This window comes from Pseudorca crassidens, chromosome 19 (genome assembly GCF_039906515.1).
Source record: "Pseudorca crassidens isolate mPseCra1 chromosome 19, mPseCra1.hap1, whole genome shotgun sequence".
Classification (NCBI taxonomy): domain Eukaryota; kingdom Metazoa; phylum Chordata; class Mammalia; order Artiodactyla; family Delphinidae; genus Pseudorca; species Pseudorca crassidens.
The window spans coordinates 19,831,796-19,850,150 of record NC_090314.1 but is presented as its reverse complement, the minus strand read 5'-3'; the positions used below and the strand labels follow the sequence as shown (position 1 = coordinate 19,850,150).

Here is an 18,355-nt window from a genome sequence, read left to right as displayed (position 1 = left end):
CCACTGTCTCTAAGCTAAAAATCACTATCACACTACTTCACGTTCCCCTCTCCACAACCAGTGAACACTACTGGGTGATACTTTTCCTAAGCTTTTATAAACATTTGACTTCAAGACAGATACAAAAGTTAAACACCAAGTGGAGATACTTACACAACAGGAAAAACTTTGGGGAAAACAACACTAGCTTCTGCTAAGTATTCATAAAGAATTCGTTGATCAAACTCATCTGTGGTGTATTTCACCAGCGTAGCCTGCAAAAAAGTAAACAAAAAACATTTTATTTTGTGGCTGAATTGTTACCTGTTTTGGTGAGAAGCAGAATATGGCCTTCCTTTCATGTTTTTAATATTTAAGGGCCTTCTAAGAGTAGACTGGAAAAAAAACCCCACAAAAAGCAAAAAATATTACCAGAACAGTAAGAAGAAGTGCTTGGATCTTCGGATCAGTAAGTACTTCCTCATCTAAGAGAACATTTGATTCAGACACTGAAACTTTACGTAAATGTGGGTGCTGTTGTGATGAGGAAATCCTTTGAGTTTCTGTGGTAAGATATGGATTAACACAATCAGCTATATTAATCAAATATAACACACTAGATACTATTTCACCTAACAGATTTTAATGTCACTTCTAAAATTCGATAGCTTTTTAATAGACACTTAAAAAATCAACATAAATATCATACAGAATCACTATTCACCTATACAGAAGTTCTGGCTAGCTGTATACAATGTTGTATATCATATGTATGATTACTTTCTACACATGTTTCAGGATATCTGTCATTTTAAGGACTGTATAGCTTGTCTTTGTCTTTTGAAAAAGAGCAAATGTTTCTATATTTTATCCTAATGATACTAAGAAATGTCTGGAAAGCAAATATGGCTTTAATGTACTCTCCCTCCTTACTTTCAATGATCTAGATTAATTATTAACTTTGTTTCTCACCCATTTCATAATCAGTTTCTGCTACTCTCCTCATTTTGGGGGGTGTTGTGATCCCTGATTCCATTTCTTGCCTTTTAGGAGCCTTTGTGTCTGATATCAAGTGATCAAAACTTTTCCTTGTTCCTATAAACAAAAGTTACAGAATATGGAAGTTCATTAACCACAGTGTCTGTGAATAGGAACATACTAAAAAGAAAATGTTTGGGCATAAAGTGTTTAAGTTTTCACTTATGGACCCAAAGAAAGCTCAAACATATCCCTGGGGCAGAGTTCCTCTCCTTTCCTGTTTTTTTCCATCTTCTCAAGGAATTTTGGCCACACAGCTATTCTGTTTCAGGACAGGATGTGCCTTATTGGTCCAAATTAAAATGAGATTACATGCACTACACTGGAGGTAAACCAAACTCCACCAACAAGTACAATATTTGATAATAAATACAGAGATATGTGCTGTTTAGTAGCAAAGATCAACTATGTCTGAACAGCCTTTTTTCAATTTAAGGCATTCTGCTGGTGCCAAGAATGAGTCATTAACCTATGAAGAATTTCTAAAAGTAGACAAAATCAAAGTTTGATTTTACTTCTTCAGGCTTTGAAGAAAGGATGTGCATGCCTCAAAGTACTAAATAATAGATACACTGGGAGATGCTTCAAAAATAGCAAGCAGTAACCGTTTCCCACTTGGCTTTGAGTTTCTCTAATCATGTATTATATCGATGTTAAATACCTTTCTCTTAAAGTAAAAGTATTGAAACTGGATTATTTGGAACTTATATATTTCTGTTCTTTATATTCCAAGAACTTCTCTTATTCTTCTTGGTACAGCTCTAAGAGCAAATCTGGAATACTTCTGACCGTATTATTTTTTAAAAGCCAGAACTGAAGCCACTATAATTATATATGACAATTGAACACTTGAGAAATTTAATGTTCTATTAACCTCAAGTTTTAATACTAATAATTATTCACAATAGTCATAAAAATCAAGGTCAAATAATTTAACAGCCCAAAAGAATCTAGTCCAACCTCTTCATTTCCTGTCCCTGTAAACTGAGGAAGCCATGAGCAGTTACGAGATTAGCCGGAAGTCGCAAGGCTAGGCATCCAGTTAGTGACCAGACGTAAAATATCAAATTTCCTAAAAACCAATTCGTGCTTTCATACTGCATGAGATCAGGACACCACTCCCTACGTTTAGTTTTCTTACTTTTCTCATTCTTCCTTTTTTACTTTACACTCTGCATTCTTCCTGGGAAATCTCCTTCCACTACCATAGCTTCAGTGGTATAATGAACTAATCAATTCTAAATGTGCCACTTGTCCGCTTCTCTCTTCCTGAACTCCAGATGTATATTTTCATTTATCTCTTACATATACACGCCAAGAATCCTGAAGGGATCTCAAATATAACATCAACCAACCTAAATTTATCTTGTACTATAAATATATTAGTCGATCTCTGTGAATGGAATCACTATCCAGCCAGTTTTTGAAGCCAGAAATTTCTGACATCCTTCACTGCCTTCTCCCTCCCCACCTGGCCCAAACAGCCAGGAACTAAGTCTCACACCTGACTTCTTTTCTCCATTGTCCCACTGCTCCTGCCTTAGTGCAGGCCTACACCATTTTTTGCTTGGACTGCTGTAACGATCTCTTAAATGATTCCTTTGTGAAAAAACTCTTCCTATTTCTCCATACTGTAGCCAAAAACCTTTCCTAAGAATAAAATTTTGTAACGTCTCTCCCCTACTTAAAGATCCCTGCTGGATACGTGATAAGGCTAAATCTCTTAACATGGCACAAAGTCTCCCACAAACTAGTTGCAATTCTTCTCTAGCCTCATTTCGTACCCAAGTGCTTTTCCTGACTTTGCTTTATTCATGCTATTTCCCCCCCTCTCTTGAATACATGCCTTCCTTATCCTGTGCCTACGGGGCAAGCATGTATTAAATTTTCAAGATCTGGTTCAAATGTTACCTCCTCTCTGTAGCTTTTCCTAATTTCCTTACTTTAATGGCACCTGGGGATGCTGTTGCAATCATCTGATTTTAAGTCTTAGCCACCAAACTATGAGCTCCTCCAGGGCAAAGACTATAACTTTTTCGTCTATCACATGGGTTGAATGAATTCAATATTGCATTTTCTCTGAAGTTAGTTTTTCATTTACAACTTCCTTGGCATGAAAACTCAAAATCACAAAACACAAAGTAACCAGGAAACTCCTAGAACATTATTTATGGAAAAGTATAAAGAGAAAGGAACTCAAACAAAAGATAACAGTCCTTGGGACTTCCCTAGTGGTGCAGTGGTTAAGAATCCGCCTGCCAATGCAGGGGACACGGGTTTGAGCCCTGGTCCGGGAAGATCCCACATGCTGCGGAGCAACTAAGCCCGTGTGCCACAACTACTGAGCCCATGTGCTGCAACTACTGAAGCCCGTGCACCTAGAGCCCGTGCTCCGCAACAAGAGAAGCCACCGCAATGAGAAGCCTGTGCACAGCAACGAAGAGTAGCCCCCGCTCACCACAACTAGAGAAAGCCTGTGCACAGCAACAAAGACCCAATGCAGCCAAAAATAAATAAATAAAATAAATAAGCAAAAGATAACAGTCCTATGTGACTAGTAATAGTGATTAACATTCATGGTTTCAACTTGTCTCATGGTTTATTGGCAGGTTATTTATTTTATACTTCTTTAGCCAAAGTTGTGTAAGAGCACCTTTGCATTCAATCTGTTGTGAGGTGGGATCAGTGGGCTCTCTCATTATTTACTTCAGTTTTTGAAAAGGGAAAAAGTGTCTCACAGCATTTCAGGTATATTTCTCATGGTCAAATGTTGATATAACTGAGCAATTTTAACTTCCAAGAACCCTATCTTCTCACAGTAATAAAAAAAATACAGTAATCAAAAACTCTTACCTTTTTGTCTTTTTAAAGAAAAGATGGCAAATAGTATTATTATAGTTTCATAGCCTATTGATGTATTCTGTCTTCAGAGGGTAATTTTGGGAAATATATTGTTAAAGGCCCTGCATCTGAATGCTGCAAGACTCTTCCTTTTCTGTGAGTATCTAATGTCTTACTCTCATTTCCCTTCTGCCTGGCCAAGGCAGAATAAAACAAGTAGAGCCACAATATTTAGTCTAAGAATCCCCCCAAAACTGTTTCAAGATCTCATTCTCATTCCTCTATCTTAACTGATATGGCTTAACTGATCTATCAAACTCTCTCATAATTGGCATCAAAAACTTTGCTACATCAAAAACAGATTTTGATAATCTTGAACAGCTTCAAATAATTTTCCAGGAGTGAAAGTATCTGACCATTTTTGAAAAGAATTCTAAAACTTTCTACATAATTTAGATAAACTAACCAAGCAACTTCTTCGTGTTGGCCTGAGAAGGCTGCCCCATGTCCAAACTCATGGATTTCCTGGCTCGGGGACTGGTCTGGCCCGCAGGTGGATAGCTGGCTGCGAGGTACCCTTCAGAACCTTTGGGAGAGGACCATGGCTGATTCTCCTTTAGTGTCCTGAGAGAGTAAAACAATTGAGAAGAATCAATAAACATGATGACAAATACAACCACTGCTGGCCCTTCTAATTGGCTACTATATTTCCCAATGGCAGCGGTCAAGTAATTTTAAAACTGTACTTTAAAGCTCGCTCTTTAGGGTACAAACTCTTAATCTATCCCCAGGAAGTATCCACTTTCTTGCCATGACATCTTATACACAGTAGGTACTCAACAAATGCTCAACTGAACTGTACTGCATTGATTTTTTTAATCAGGGAGAATCAAGTCTAAATAAGCAATTGTATCCCTGGTTTAAAAACCAAGGGGGAACACAGTCAAACTCCCTTTCTCCTTTTCATAACAAAAAAGGGCATATCTCAAAGAAATATAATCATAGGAATGACTGAAGAGTAAGACTACTGAAAGCCAAGTATGCCTGGAAAGCTTTTGCATACATTGTTAACATCTCAGCTGGAAACTGCTGAGGGCTTTTTATCAAAAAGTGGGATGTTGATAAATTTAATGATATAAGCACTACAAATACAAGATTATTTTCCCATGTTCAACACTGTACCTAAAACTTAAAGGTATCTTTGTTTAACAGAAAATATAAAAAAACTCCAAATGATGCTATTTTCATGTAATTTCTCTATGTTTTAGTGAAAAATATACCACTCAAAGCAACATACAACAGGATATAATTTGATTATCTTAACATCTAAATCTTTACTACAGAAAACTTTTTAGTAACTTTAGTGTGATATGAGTAAATACAATAAATATGTTGGCATGTGTATCTTTTTACAGATCTGTATAGCTTAGTTTTCTATCATTAAGCATGTAATGTTGCTTATATTTCACATTAGGTTTTCCTAGGCCTTTTCCTAGGAATCTGATACTTTCAAGATCATCTCTTTTCATTATTCAATTGATTTGTGCTTAAAAAGAGGCAAACCAATGTTAACTAATTAGCACAATTAGAAGAACTTTCCTTCAACTAACACACATAAAATAGTGTACATTTATAAAATGCGTTTTGATTTACACACTCTTCCTAGGTTATCTTTAGAGTCCCTCCTATACTACCTTCTGGATTACTCTGCCCGCTTGCCTCCATTGGCATGGAATACTGAAACCTGATTGTAATTATGTAATTGTGGGAGAAGAAGTCCATTTACCTATAGCTAGGGTCACCGTGATGAATGGGATATGTATCCATAGGAATATTTTCCATTGAAATATCAGTAAGAAGAAGAGACTTTCTATGTTTTAGGCTACAGCGACTTCGAACCTCCTCAGACACTGTAAGTAAAGCTAAAAGGAAAAAGAAGGAAGATTTTAAAATTTAATAAATCACAAGTGTGACTTACATTAGGTTATACTTCTTGCAACCTCCTGAAGAGAATAATAGCTATTAAACATGAGAGTATGAAGTTTAAGGATATAAAACACTTAGGACAGACTTGTTTATGTTAAAGCGTTTACAGTTTGTTTTGGAAGACTGCATGTAAACATGAAACTTACAAAAGAGTCAAATAGCACCTTATATTAGTCAAGTGCTTTAATAAACACTGGACCCTCAACAAACACAAAATGTAGGCAGGGCAGGACTATAAGGTCCATTTCTTAGATAAAGAAAAATACTCTGAAATGTTAACTGATTTGCCCAAGGTCAAATAATTCAAACAAAAAAGTTGCCACACACTGAAGTCTGCTAAACTGGGAATCAGCACTTTCCAACAAACAACGATGTTCAAGAACTGTGTTATACATAAGTGCTAAGTGTTGTTGAGAGGAGAATCACAAATCAGGTAAGAGCAGATAGGGATGGTATAATGGAATGGTGGGGATGGGCAGACAGTCTAGGTAAAACAAAGGGCATCAGAAATGAATATTAAAGAAGCATAAAGGCACTTCGAGGAGATGGCAAGTAGATTAGCTTAAAATAGCCCATCCATTTGGAGAGGTAATAAAAAATGAGGCCTATGAAATTGGAGAAAGAGGACAGAATCAGGAGGGCTACTTAAGGGCCCAGGATGCTAGGCTGAGGCTTTTAGATTTTATGACAGACAACAGGGAGCCACGTGGTGTCTTGAACCAAAGATGACTAAGGGAACACATTTCACATATTAATGCAAATTCTTTTATAAGGAAAAATGTTTTGGCAAAACTTTCCAAATTTTGACCAACACCACAGGACTGAACTGTGAGCTCTTTACCCTGCCAAGCAACCAGCGGAAGGACCCAGAGGTGTCTGTACCTTTTTCATGGTCCTTAGATATAACTGTGGTAAGATTAATTTTGTCTACTTTGTGTTTTTACCTGCCAAGTAAGCCACGCTCTGTGTATTCACCTCAAATTTGTCACAATTTCTATGTTTATTAACCAGAGTTAGTAGTGTATGCAAAATTCTGACTGTTCTTGCAACAATGGCAGGTGAAGGATGCCTGTATCCTACAAAAAAAACAAACAAACAAGAAGTTAATTCATTCTTTCAACAAGTATCTGTTGAATTCTTATTCTGTGACTAGCAACTTTGCAAGGAAAGGAAGTATGTAAGGGGAATAGCCATTTGGGAAGGTAAAATATATACATATGTTAATAGTTAATTAATTACATATAGGATTAAACACCAAAAATGTATAGAATAGAATAATGTTCCCTGGAACTCAAAGGTACCTCAGGGAGAGGAAAATTAGAAGATGATGGTGTTTTCAGATCTTCTATTCCCTAAAGCAGCACAAGGAATTTTAAAAAACCTATTTAGTATAGTTTGCCTTAAGATATGCTTTGAAAATAGGGTTCTATCACTTAAATTTTTTTTTTTTTTTTTTGCCGTACGCGGGCCTCTCACTGTTGTGGCCTCTCCCGTTGCGGAGCACAGGCTCCGGACGCGCAGGCTCAGTGGCCATGGCTCAAGGCCCAGCCGCTCCGCGGCATGTGGGATCCTCCCAGACCGGGGCACGAACCCGTGTCCCCTGCATCGGCAGGCGGACTCTCAACCACTGCGCCACCAGGGAAGCCCTTAAATTTTTTTTTAATTAAAGAAAAAAGCCTTATGATATAGGGAGTATAAGCTCTCAGAGCCCAAAGAATCCGGTTGATTAGAGGGTAAGCTTGATCTCTGGACAACTTTTAATCACTAATGCTACTCCATTTAAAATAGGGGATTTGTACATTGAAATTATTTGGTATTCTTTTAGAAATACAGAATAAACAAGCATTTTATCAGCCTAGTTGCAATCCATCTTCTTGGTATCCTGTAGTAAATGTAATATCTTTTGAGCAATGCCTATTCACTTTAGAGATTAAAACTGTCAATATTTTTTGCAGAAATTTCATAAGGTGGTGAAATCATATGTATACATTCACAATGGTAGGTGTATATATATATATTTGCTTAAAAACTGGAGGAACCTCTATGATCCCTCAAGCTTAACAATCATTTAAATTGATACAAAACTGCAGATTCAAGCTCTAGTTTGAGTCTCTAATTTTGGCCAAATCTAAAGCCAGCAACTCATGCCGGCTCCTTATCCCAGGCCATACTTTACACTGTTTTTGCTTCTGACTCACCCCATTTGCTGTTCCTGTTAACTGCAGTCTTGGGTCATGACTGCCCCACATTGATAAACCAAAACTAACACTCAGCGAAGTCACCAGTAGGGAGTAAAGTCAGGTGAGGGAGTGAACAAGCTGGCTCTGAGGAGGAGCTGGAGGTCGCTGCTGTAAGCAGTACAGAAATGCGGAGGTGGGAGGATGGGGCACCAGAAGGGTGAGGGTCTATGGTATGTGATAATCGGACTGATCAACAGTAAATTAGTAACAAGTTAAGAAAATCTGTGGTCAAATCTCTAACATAACATTTTCTAACATGAGTTACTCAAATAACATTTATTGATTTGCAGTCTATCTTATTTTGATAATCAAAAAGATACTTATCAATAAGTAGCATTAATTGATAAAACGGCTATTAGAAAGTACTTAGAAATTTTATTAAGAATCAACTCCTTTGCTTTTTAAAGGAAATTTGATATGTGATGTGGAAATTAGGCTCTATTGAAATATATACTGAACAAAACATAACTCAGTAAGACATACACTTGCATTTCAAGCACTCAATCATTTCAGTTACTTCTGGCTTCTCAACACCATTTCATAAAAATATTCTGACATAAGGCCTCTCTACCTTTTAAGAGGTGTCCAACCAGTGCGAAGTTAAAGTTAGAGTTGAAATTGAGTCCAACAAAATGATCCATTTGTTTGCAGTGCCATTCCAGAGGATTCCGGATCGCCATGAATACTTCCTCTGGACTCTATTAAAAAATAATCATGAGATGGTTGACGGGGTCCACACAGGAAGGATCACTTATTGGTTTTTGTTTGTGTTCAACAGCTGTGACAAGGTAAATACTCCTTTCAGGTTGAGAGAAATTATTTTCAGGTGACTACAGAAAACCACAGAACATTTAAGGTACTGCAAATAAATTCGTGCAAGATAGTTAAGCATACAAATAATAAGGTGATGGAAGATAAAACAGCTTTGATTTACAATGCAAAGTCAGTGACTGTCAGTTCATATCCTGGTGACTTTTTAAAAACTAAAATTATTGTTATTTTCAATAAGACGATGCACTGAACTGTAGCTGGCACTTCGTGTACTATGATGACTGGAAATTCAACAGAATGAAGAAAGTTCATATTTACTGAGCGCCTGCTGTATAAAGTGTTAGATACATTATTGTATTGAAACCTTAAAGCAATTCTATGTAATAGGTATTAGCTCTACTTTACAGATTGACAGATTCATTCATTCATTCTTTTACTTATCAAATACTCATTATATGTTTTGATGTGCCAGGCATGGTTCTAGGCTCTGCAAGTAAGTCAGTGAACTAAACAGACAAAAACTACTCGCCCTCGTGGATGTGACATTCTAGTGTGGGAAAACAAGGAAGTTGAAACTCAAAAATACTGTGTAACTTGACCTCTAAATTAAGATTTTTTAAAAATTGGGGTATAGTTGCTTTACAGTGTTTTAGTTTCTGCTGTACAAGGAAGTGAATCAGCTATATGTATACATATATCCCCTCCCTCTTGGACCTCCCCACCCCCACCCCCAACCCCACCCATCTATGTTGAAACAGAGCACGGAGCTGAAGTCCCTGCACTATACAGCAGGTTCCCACCAGCTATCGGTTTTACATATGGCAGTGCACATACGTCAATGTTTCCTAAAGTGTGGTACCAGGAATACCTGCTTTAAAGTCACTGATGATGCTTGTTTAAAGGTGGAAAGTACTGCGTTCCATCTCAGAAACATGAGAGGTGATAAGGACCGGGAATTTGCATTTTTAAAAAAAGAAGCCCTGTGATTTCCTTATGCACAGAGATTTTTTTAAAGCAAAAACTGAAGGTATTTAGGGTCATGTTCAGGTCTGTCTAGATTTCTATCTCAAAGAAAGAAAAGCATGAGTCTATAAAATAAGTGTAGAGAGATGTTTTGAGCATTTTTTATAATAGAAAAGATGACAAACAAATCAAATGTTCATTAATGGGCAAATGGTTGAATAAACTGTGCTTCATGCATACTGTAAAATACTCTGCAGCCATGAGAAAGAATTATACACACACATACAAATGTATATATATACACACACATTTATGTGTGTGTGCATATATACATGCTTAGAAAGATGTTCACTTTATGTTGTCAAATAAAAAAGCAAATTGCAGAATATCATAAATATTACATAAAGTATTAACCTACTATATGTTCAATTTATATATATATTTTCAGCTTTATTGAGGTATAACTGACAAATAAAATTGTAAGATATTTAAAGTGTGCAATGTGATGATTTGAACGATGAATATATACCCTTTCACATACATGTTGTGAAAGGATTCCCCGCATTAAGTTAATAAACACATCCATCACCTCACATATTCATATCCCATCCCCCTTTTTGGTGAGAACATTTAAGTTCTATTCTCTTAGCAAATTTCAATTATACACTACAGTGTTATCAACTACAGTCACCAGGTTATACAACAGATTCTCAGACCTTATTCATCGTTCATTCTGGTGACTTTTAACAGGCTTTATTATCTCTGATTCCTAGTATCCTGGGGCACTGGAGGCAATATTAGCTTCTGCTAATGGGCTATTCTGGCAATGAAAATGCCAAGGCAGATATTCCTAGACAAACACTTCACGTACGACTATTCTTATATTCACAGAAATGGCCAATAGCTAGCTATCTCTCTGACCACCACTGTCCCAAGACCACCCCAGAAAACGGCAATGGGGATTAGGAAAGAGAGGTTCTAGTCCCACATCAGATGTACAAACACGAACAAGTTACTTGACTTCTTTGTTCTTTTCTATCTTGTAAAATGGAGGTCTGACTGATAAACTTCAAGGTAGCTTCTACCTCTATAATTTTGTTTCCATACTTCCCAGAGCCCCAGCTGTTCTGGGTCTACATAAGACTGAACAAATAATTTTTAGATGAGGTACCTTCACACTTAAAACCATGCTCTGGTTCTGTTTCTTTCTACCCACAAGCTCTGTTAATTTAATTTCAAGCAAATCTCTTGTTATATACACACATCTATCTTAAAATTCCTCTCTTTTCTCCTAGACTCGTCCCATTTTTTTTCTCCAAAGACAAAAGGAATACAATTTCTTACTGTTATATTCCTTCCACTATCCTCTGTGAACCAAAATCCAACCTCAATCAAGGCTGATAAATGTTAAGAGGGGTGGTGATGGTATGTTTTAAAGTGGGATTAAGCAAACAAAAAACTAGTACAATTAAGTATCCAAAAGCTTCCTTTAGACTCTCCAAATTCCTTATCTGCTTCTAATTATACCTATTTTCCATTAAGTACCATAATTCAATAAAAGTAAGCTAATTTTCAGATTATTTCTTTGTGAAGTGAAATGGGGGTGGGGAAGGCTAACCTTTACCTTTGGGTTATGAAATTACAACTGAGTGTACAGTGCATTGGACAGCATAGGGCCTAGCATGGTAGCTATTATTATTACTATTTTTATACCTATTCTGTTTACTAATATTGAGCAAATACTGTTTTCTGCTATTTTTATATTAAAAACATGCAAAGTTTAAGCAGTTTTTATGAGCTGGTAAGGAACTATACTCATAATAAGTTGCATTACAGAAATTCATATTTAAGTTATGGACCTCTTCTGATTTTAAAAGATAACAACAAGAAAAGAGGGAGGAGCTCTAATGTGCTTGGCATTTAGGAATACCAAGTGGAAGCTTATTCACCTTGTCATTGAATATCCGGAGACTGTCTAAGGTGTGCAGGTTTTGTTCCAGAAGTGCGGTGCCTGCTGAATACAAGTTGACTTCATCGAGCTGCAGCACGGCCACAGCTACCCAAAAGAGGGCTTTATGCAGAGGGGAGTCCTGGCAAGGGAGACGCACTACAGGTTAGCAAGATGAACCACAAGCAGCCTCATCAAAACACACTGCAGTACAAAACAGATCATGTTATCCCACAAATTATGCATGTTTTCTCTTCTGGATAAGGTAAATATATCAGTAAGTTCTTCCTCTATTCCATGTGTGTAACTAAAGACACTGTTACCAGGCTGAGAACCTTGGCATCTCCTTTGATTGCTCCGTATTCTTGGATTCTAAAACCTGGTCACCAAGTTTTGTTGATGCTTCCAAAGTAGTCCCTTTCGTGCCTGTTTATTGCTAATAACACTGTGCCATGCCAACCTTCTTTATTCTAAATGCAGATTCTTTCTGCCTCCAGTTTCTCCCTGCTCCAATCCACTGTGCACACGACCGCCAGAATGACCTTCACCCTCACAGTGAAGACGAGAGAACCATTTTGTATACGTTAGGATTAGAATGTTTGTAGAACATATGACTCAATACCAGGAATATACAAGTATTTATTTCTCAGTAATCTCTCTGAAATCTGGCATATCTTTGTACTCAATTCACAGAATACAACTTCAGAGTTGGAAGATAATACTACGCCATCATCTAGTCCATTTTACTCATTTTATCAATGTGGAAACATGATGTCCAGATGTTAAATGATCTGCTTGAGGTCACAAAGCTGAGATGATCTCAGACCACCCTAAAACAGTGGCTAGTATCATCTTACTCCTTTTAAACATTACCTTCATTTAGCACCCAAACTTTTGATTATCAGGTATACTTTACCCAGCTTTACATTTCTTCACGATAATGGTCACCAATTAATATATCATGCATTTTAATTACTTTGTTTATTAGCTAGCCACTCCTCAACTTCCACATTCACCCTAGAATGAAAGTTCCACGAAGGCAGATCATTTTATTGGCTTTGTTCAGTTATATATCTCTAGTACCTAAAACAGTACTTGGGACATAGCAGATGCCCAATTATTACTTACTGGATAAAAGAATTAAGAATATATACCCATCTGTCCTTTAGCACTGATGAGACAACACACAAGCATTTGAGAACGTACTGCCCATACTTATTCTTCCTCTAACGTAAATACTTCAAACAACTAAATCTTAAGGCAGGAAGTTCTACTTTAACTATATCTCTTTCTTTGTAACTTCTCAATCCATCTTATTTTCTGAATTCTGAAAGAAAATAACATTTAACACTGATACCCAAAATGAATGCACTCATTTTCTACACAGTAATTACCTTATTAAGAAGTGGTTGTAACTTGGTTAGTGCTATTACTGTAGCTTCTATCAGAACTTGACTGTTGTAAGTATCAGGTCCTTTTAAGCAACTCTCAAGCGCCTTTTAGGGAAACACAATTCTTTATTTTACTTTCATTGAAATAAAACATTAACTCCTAAACTGAATCTCAGAATTATTTCAGGAACAATTCCTTATTTAATAAGTGTGAGAATTATTTCCAGTGCTATGGTGATTTTGGTAGCTAGCTCAAAGCACATTTGGGTTCTTATTTTAAAATATTTCTATATTATATTCTAATATAAGAAATCAGGCATTATTATAGGTAATTACAAATTATATAATTTTATATAAGGCTAGTCTTACCATCTAGTTAAATGCTTATAATAAAATGTTAAGAGTATCTTCTACCAAAAGAAATACTTAATTTTCTTTTTAAGATATGTTCTCTAGAGAGAGGTTTCTTCACTTCAAAGAATTACAATAAAAAAGTAATCAAAACCCATTTTTTAAAGATTCAATAAGCAACATACAAGATATTTTATGAAATTCAAATTTCAATGTCCCTTAGAAAAATTCAACATATACTTTACAACTTGGGAGCAAGCAATAGCTGGGAGGAGAGGAGGAGGTACCTTGCTGAGGATCCGGATAATCTGCTTTATCTGCCCATGAGACACCCGTTTGCTGATACAGCCGAAGACAACAAGGGCTCTAGGTTGCAGGGATGGATTATACTGGAACGCAAATCTGCAATTTAAAGATCCAAAGAGCTTATGAAAACCTCTGTGTTTATATATATTAAATAATTAATTAAAATATTGATTATGCAATAGTATCTATCGTTTCAACAGTACACGTACTTTTGCAACTTAAATTTATTTGGGACATACCTTTGAGCTAGTTCTGTCCACTGGTCCAGCCACTTGCATGTTGGAATATCTCTCATACATGCCTAAAAAAAAGATACTCCAAATATTTTTATGTATATAAATGTTTATAGAAACATTAAAAAATGTTTATTATAATGGCACTAAACAATTGACATATATATTACCAATAAACACATTCCATGGGAGTGTTTTTATTTAAGCATTAAGTGCAAAACAGCAGAATAAACCAGTATTTCTTCTATACAGTACCACTGGATTTTTAAAAATGAGCTTAGTTTCTTATCATTTTGCCTTCTATACCTCCATGATCTCCAACAAAGCTTCTGTGACTGTTTCCAAGGATGTCAAAGCAAAAGTCTCCCTCTCATAGGAGCCAGGAGAGAATGACCTGTCCCGGTAGCTGGAGCGGAAGGCAATGACAGCAGCTGACTTGACTTTGCTAATGCCAAACAGCAGGTAAAATTTGGGTAATGAGAACTCTGTCAAACTGAGTCTCAAAACTTGCTTGGTCTCTTCTGTAAAAGAAAAAAGGAACAAGTAAAGACTTTAAAGATACTATTTTTTTAATTCTAAAGTGCCATGTTTCATTTTGAATTTAGATAATTTGAATATCATATCAAAATTACATAACAATGCGCCCTAAACCAACCCTCTGGATGCGTGAGCGTAATGCTCATTACTTAACTCCCTTTATGTACAAATTTGTGCTAGTAAAGCAACACTGTCAACCAGTGCTGAGCCTTTAGCTTATGTGATAACTACTAGAGTCTACATGACAAACGTGCACAGAATATCTTCGCCATGGCTTGAGATGGAATGCAAGTAATTCATTCTTTTTCTTTTTGATTTGATTATATTTCGTATCATTAACATAGGCTTGATTAAGCAGCTTGGTATTAAGGTACCGTAATAAATAATAAGGTAATCTATGCCAGTCAAGTGGTGTAAAATGGAGAAAGGAACTGGTGAAACACAAATGGCTTTCCTGGAACTTACCACTAAAATGAAGCTGAGAACAAGTACACAGAGAGTGAATGATATTAATGACCAATCCATGTGTGGAAGCTCTAAGGGAGAGCGGCCCTGTGGCTACTAAGAAAGTAACGACGTGGAAGAGGTAGGGGAGATGAGCTGCCACATCCAGGGAATTGTTGAAGGACAGCATCAGCATGTAGCGGGCTAGAATAGCAATATCGTCCCACATAAGATGTTGCTCTAAAGTAGGAGTTGGAGATAAGCATGTCTTGTCAATTATTTTGCACATCCTTCCAATAACCTGTAAAGAAGCAGAATTTTAAAAAACATGGGAGTTAAAAAGTTTTATCACAAAAAATTTCAGTTTAAAATGACTCGTTATAAAACAAAAGACCTCCTGATAATAAAAATAGACACATCAAGCCATAGCCCAGAAGGCAAAGGAAAAGGGATTACCTTGCTTGAAACCAATTTCACATTTCCAGAAGCCAAAGCTACAGCAGTATCTGCCATCACCTCAGCTTTTATTGATCCCAAGCCACCCGTTGCACTGGTTTTGATGAAACTGTCTAGGACAACATCAAGGAGGTCTGTAATCTAGTGGAAGAGGAAAAGATAACTTATGTTTTAGCCATTCTGCCAACTTAATTTTTAACTTAAAAATAGTTCAAGGAGTAGCCCAATCAACATGAAAATTCTATGTTACCTGAGGCCTCCAAAATACTAGACTTTATTTAAAGACCTGTCAATAAATATAATTTATCATAAAATATCCAGGAAAGGATGAGAATATTCCCTCAATTCCTTCAGAGACTGGCATTCAAAAATTTAAAATCTCTACATATATTATTTTCACTCTTTTTTTTTTTTTTTACTATTTTATTTAATTAATTAATTTATTTGGCTGTGTTGGGTCTTCGCTGCTGCGCACGGGCAGGCTTTCTCTAGTTGCGGTGAGCGGGGGCCACTCCTCGTTGCAGTGTGCGGGCTTCTCATTGCGGTGGCTTCTCTTGTTGCGGAGCACGGCATCTAGGTGCGCAGGCTCAGTAGTTGTGGTGCACAGGCTTAGCTGCTCCACGGCATGTGGGATCTTCCCAGACCAGGGATCGAACCCGTGTCCCCTGCATTGGCAGGCGGATTCTTAACCACTGCGCCACCAGGGAAGTCCTATTTTCACTCACTCTTAAAGCACCTCTGTTCTCTTCTAAGACAGTATGTACGAGCAGCATAAAGTACAATTATTTTAAAATACAGGAATGACATCAAGTACTGAGATGTTTTGTAGAGCTACAAAAATGGCTCCAAGGTCATTTAAAATTATTTGGAGGATTCACAGCATTGAGTAAGGGTATCGCCTCCTTCAATGATTATCTTGAAGAAATGGTAGCATAAATCTTGTCAGATAAAAAATAGTTACATTATACTATTTTAATATTGGCATTCTTATGCTGGTACTATAAGTGAGAGCAGGTGGCCCAAATAACATCATTAGCAAACATTTACTGACACCTATGGTATATAGGGTACTAGAATCCACTCTAATGCACTATTTATTAAAAACAACATCAGATTTTTACAGTTAAATTCTACATGCGGCCATCCCTTGGTATCCTTGGAGATTAGTTCCAGGACTCCCTGCAGATACCAAATTCCCGGGATGCTCGAGTCCCTTACATAAAAAATGGCATAGTACAGTTGGCCCTCAGCACCTGTGGGTTCTACACACTGAGAATTCTGTGGGATGACTGTAATTATGCCATGGAGGAGAGTGCTAAAATAATTAGTGCTTCTCTGGCTCTGAGACATGCATTAGACTTGAACAATTCTGAAGCAGATCAAGAATTAGGTGGGTGTCTGCATGCTTTTTGAAAGAGGGGACTGTCTTTTATACAGCTATATCCCTAGCTTAGTGCTTTGTACAACGTGGGTATCAGATAAATATCTCCACCAAGGAGGTACTAGATAAATATTTGAGCAAACTCAATACCTGCCCAAGGCTCCCCCATATTTTTGCTTGAATAGATGGATACATCTGTTTCTCGTTTATAGTCATTGTTATCAGCTTATCAAGAATCGCAGTAACTCTTTGTCTTTTGGCATCATCATTGTGCTTACAAAAACGTACTAGATTTGACAGCCACGGAGTCATGTATTCCAAACAAAGGTGTTTCAATTCAATACCTGGGGAAAAAAATACACTATTAGCACAGACGGTCCATGAAAATTACATCAACAATTATTTTAAAATAAAAGATTGGGGGAAAAACGGTAAAAGATAAAGACCATTACCTAGAATCAGACCTGGAGAAAAGAGACTTGGCAAATATATGACTGAAGATAGAGATGAAGAAAGAGAACAACCCTTAAAGAAAGTAATCTTCAAAGTCATTAAGCCAATTTTTGAAAAGTTTTATTTTTCTCCCATTTAAAAAAAAATAAATTTATTTTATTTTTTTGGGCTGTGTTGGGTCTTCGTTGCTGTGCGCGGGCTTTTCTCTGGTTGTGGCGAGCAGGGGCTACTCTTGGTTGCGGTGCGTGGGCTTCTCATTGCGGTGGCTTCTCTTGTTGTGGAGCACGGGCTCTAGGCGCACGGGCCTCAGTAGTTGTGGCACGTGGGCTCAGCAGTTGTGGCGCACAGGCTTAGCTGCTCCGCGGCATGTGGGATCTTCCCAGATCAGGGCTCAAATCAGTGTCCCGTGCATTGGCAGGTGGATTCTTAACCACTGCACCACCAGGGAAGTCCTTATTTTTCTCCCTTTCAATAACTTCTAGTTAAAATTTTTCTTGCTTTATTCTAATTGTAAAAGGAATATGTGGGTAATCACAGGAAGTTTGGTAAAAGGAAAGTATCACCACAATAATGAAACCGATATCAATATATTGGTGTATCACTTGATCTCTCCATAGGCTTTCTAATCTATGCAAAGATAATGTATATTCACGTGTGTGTATACACACACATAACCCATCACAACTCCTCCACAAAAAATTAGGGTTACGCTATATATCTAGTATGATCTAAATATTTTTTTCACTATATACTATACTGAGATTTACTCAACATTAAAAATTCTCCAAAGACATTTTATAACTTTTTATTTTGAAATAACTTCAGACTTACAAAAAGATACAAAAATAATGCAAAAATTCCTCTATATAACTTCACCTAGAGCACCCAAAACATTTTTTAATTATGTTAAAATATACATAACATAAAATCTGCCATTTTAAGGTGTACAGTTCAGTGGCATTAAGTACATTCACACTGTTGTGCAACCATCGCCACCATCCATCTCCAGAACTTTTTCATCTTCCCAAACTGAAATT

At 36.9% G+C, this 18,355-nt stretch overlaps 1 protein-coding gene across 9 annotated transcripts in view; it reads right to left on the bottom strand.

The window, feature by feature from the left end:
* The window catches only part of NF1 (neurofibromin 1), a 275,690-nt gene that overhangs the window by 18,100 nt on the left and 239,235 nt on the right, over positions 1 to 18,355 (bottom strand). For 8 of the 9 annotated variants that reach the window (XR_010937319.1, XM_067714878.1, XM_067714873.1 and 5 more), the window contains 15 exons: positions 17,016 to 17,209; positions 15,485 to 15,625; positions 15,050 to 15,329; positions 14,354 to 14,568; positions 14,054 to 14,115; positions 13,796 to 13,910; positions 13,161 to 13,262; positions 11,768 to 11,908; positions 8,656 to 8,782; positions 6,789 to 6,920; positions 5,645 to 5,780; positions 4,325 to 4,482; positions 952 to 1,074; positions 412 to 542; positions 154 to 254 (listed from right to left, as the gene is read on the bottom strand). Coding sequence is in view for 8 of the 9 variants with exons in the window: in XM_067714878.1 (XP_067570979.1) it covers positions 154 to 254; positions 412 to 542; positions 952 to 1,074; positions 4,325 to 4,482; positions 5,645 to 5,780; positions 6,789 to 6,920; positions 8,656 to 8,782; positions 11,768 to 11,908; positions 13,161 to 13,262; positions 13,796 to 13,910; positions 14,054 to 14,115; positions 14,354 to 14,568; positions 15,050 to 15,329; positions 15,485 to 15,625; positions 17,016 to 17,209 (2,158 nt within the window). In the remaining variant the exon portion in view is untranslated. The remainder of the gene's footprint in view (positions 1 to 153; positions 255 to 411; positions 543 to 951; positions 1,075 to 4,324; positions 4,483 to 5,644; positions 5,781 to 6,788; positions 6,921 to 8,655; positions 8,783 to 11,767; positions 11,909 to 13,160; positions 13,263 to 13,795; positions 13,911 to 14,053; positions 14,116 to 14,353; positions 14,569 to 15,049; positions 15,330 to 15,484; positions 15,626 to 17,015; positions 17,210 to 18,355) is intronic. The other variant, XM_067714875.1, reaches the window with a different exon arrangement.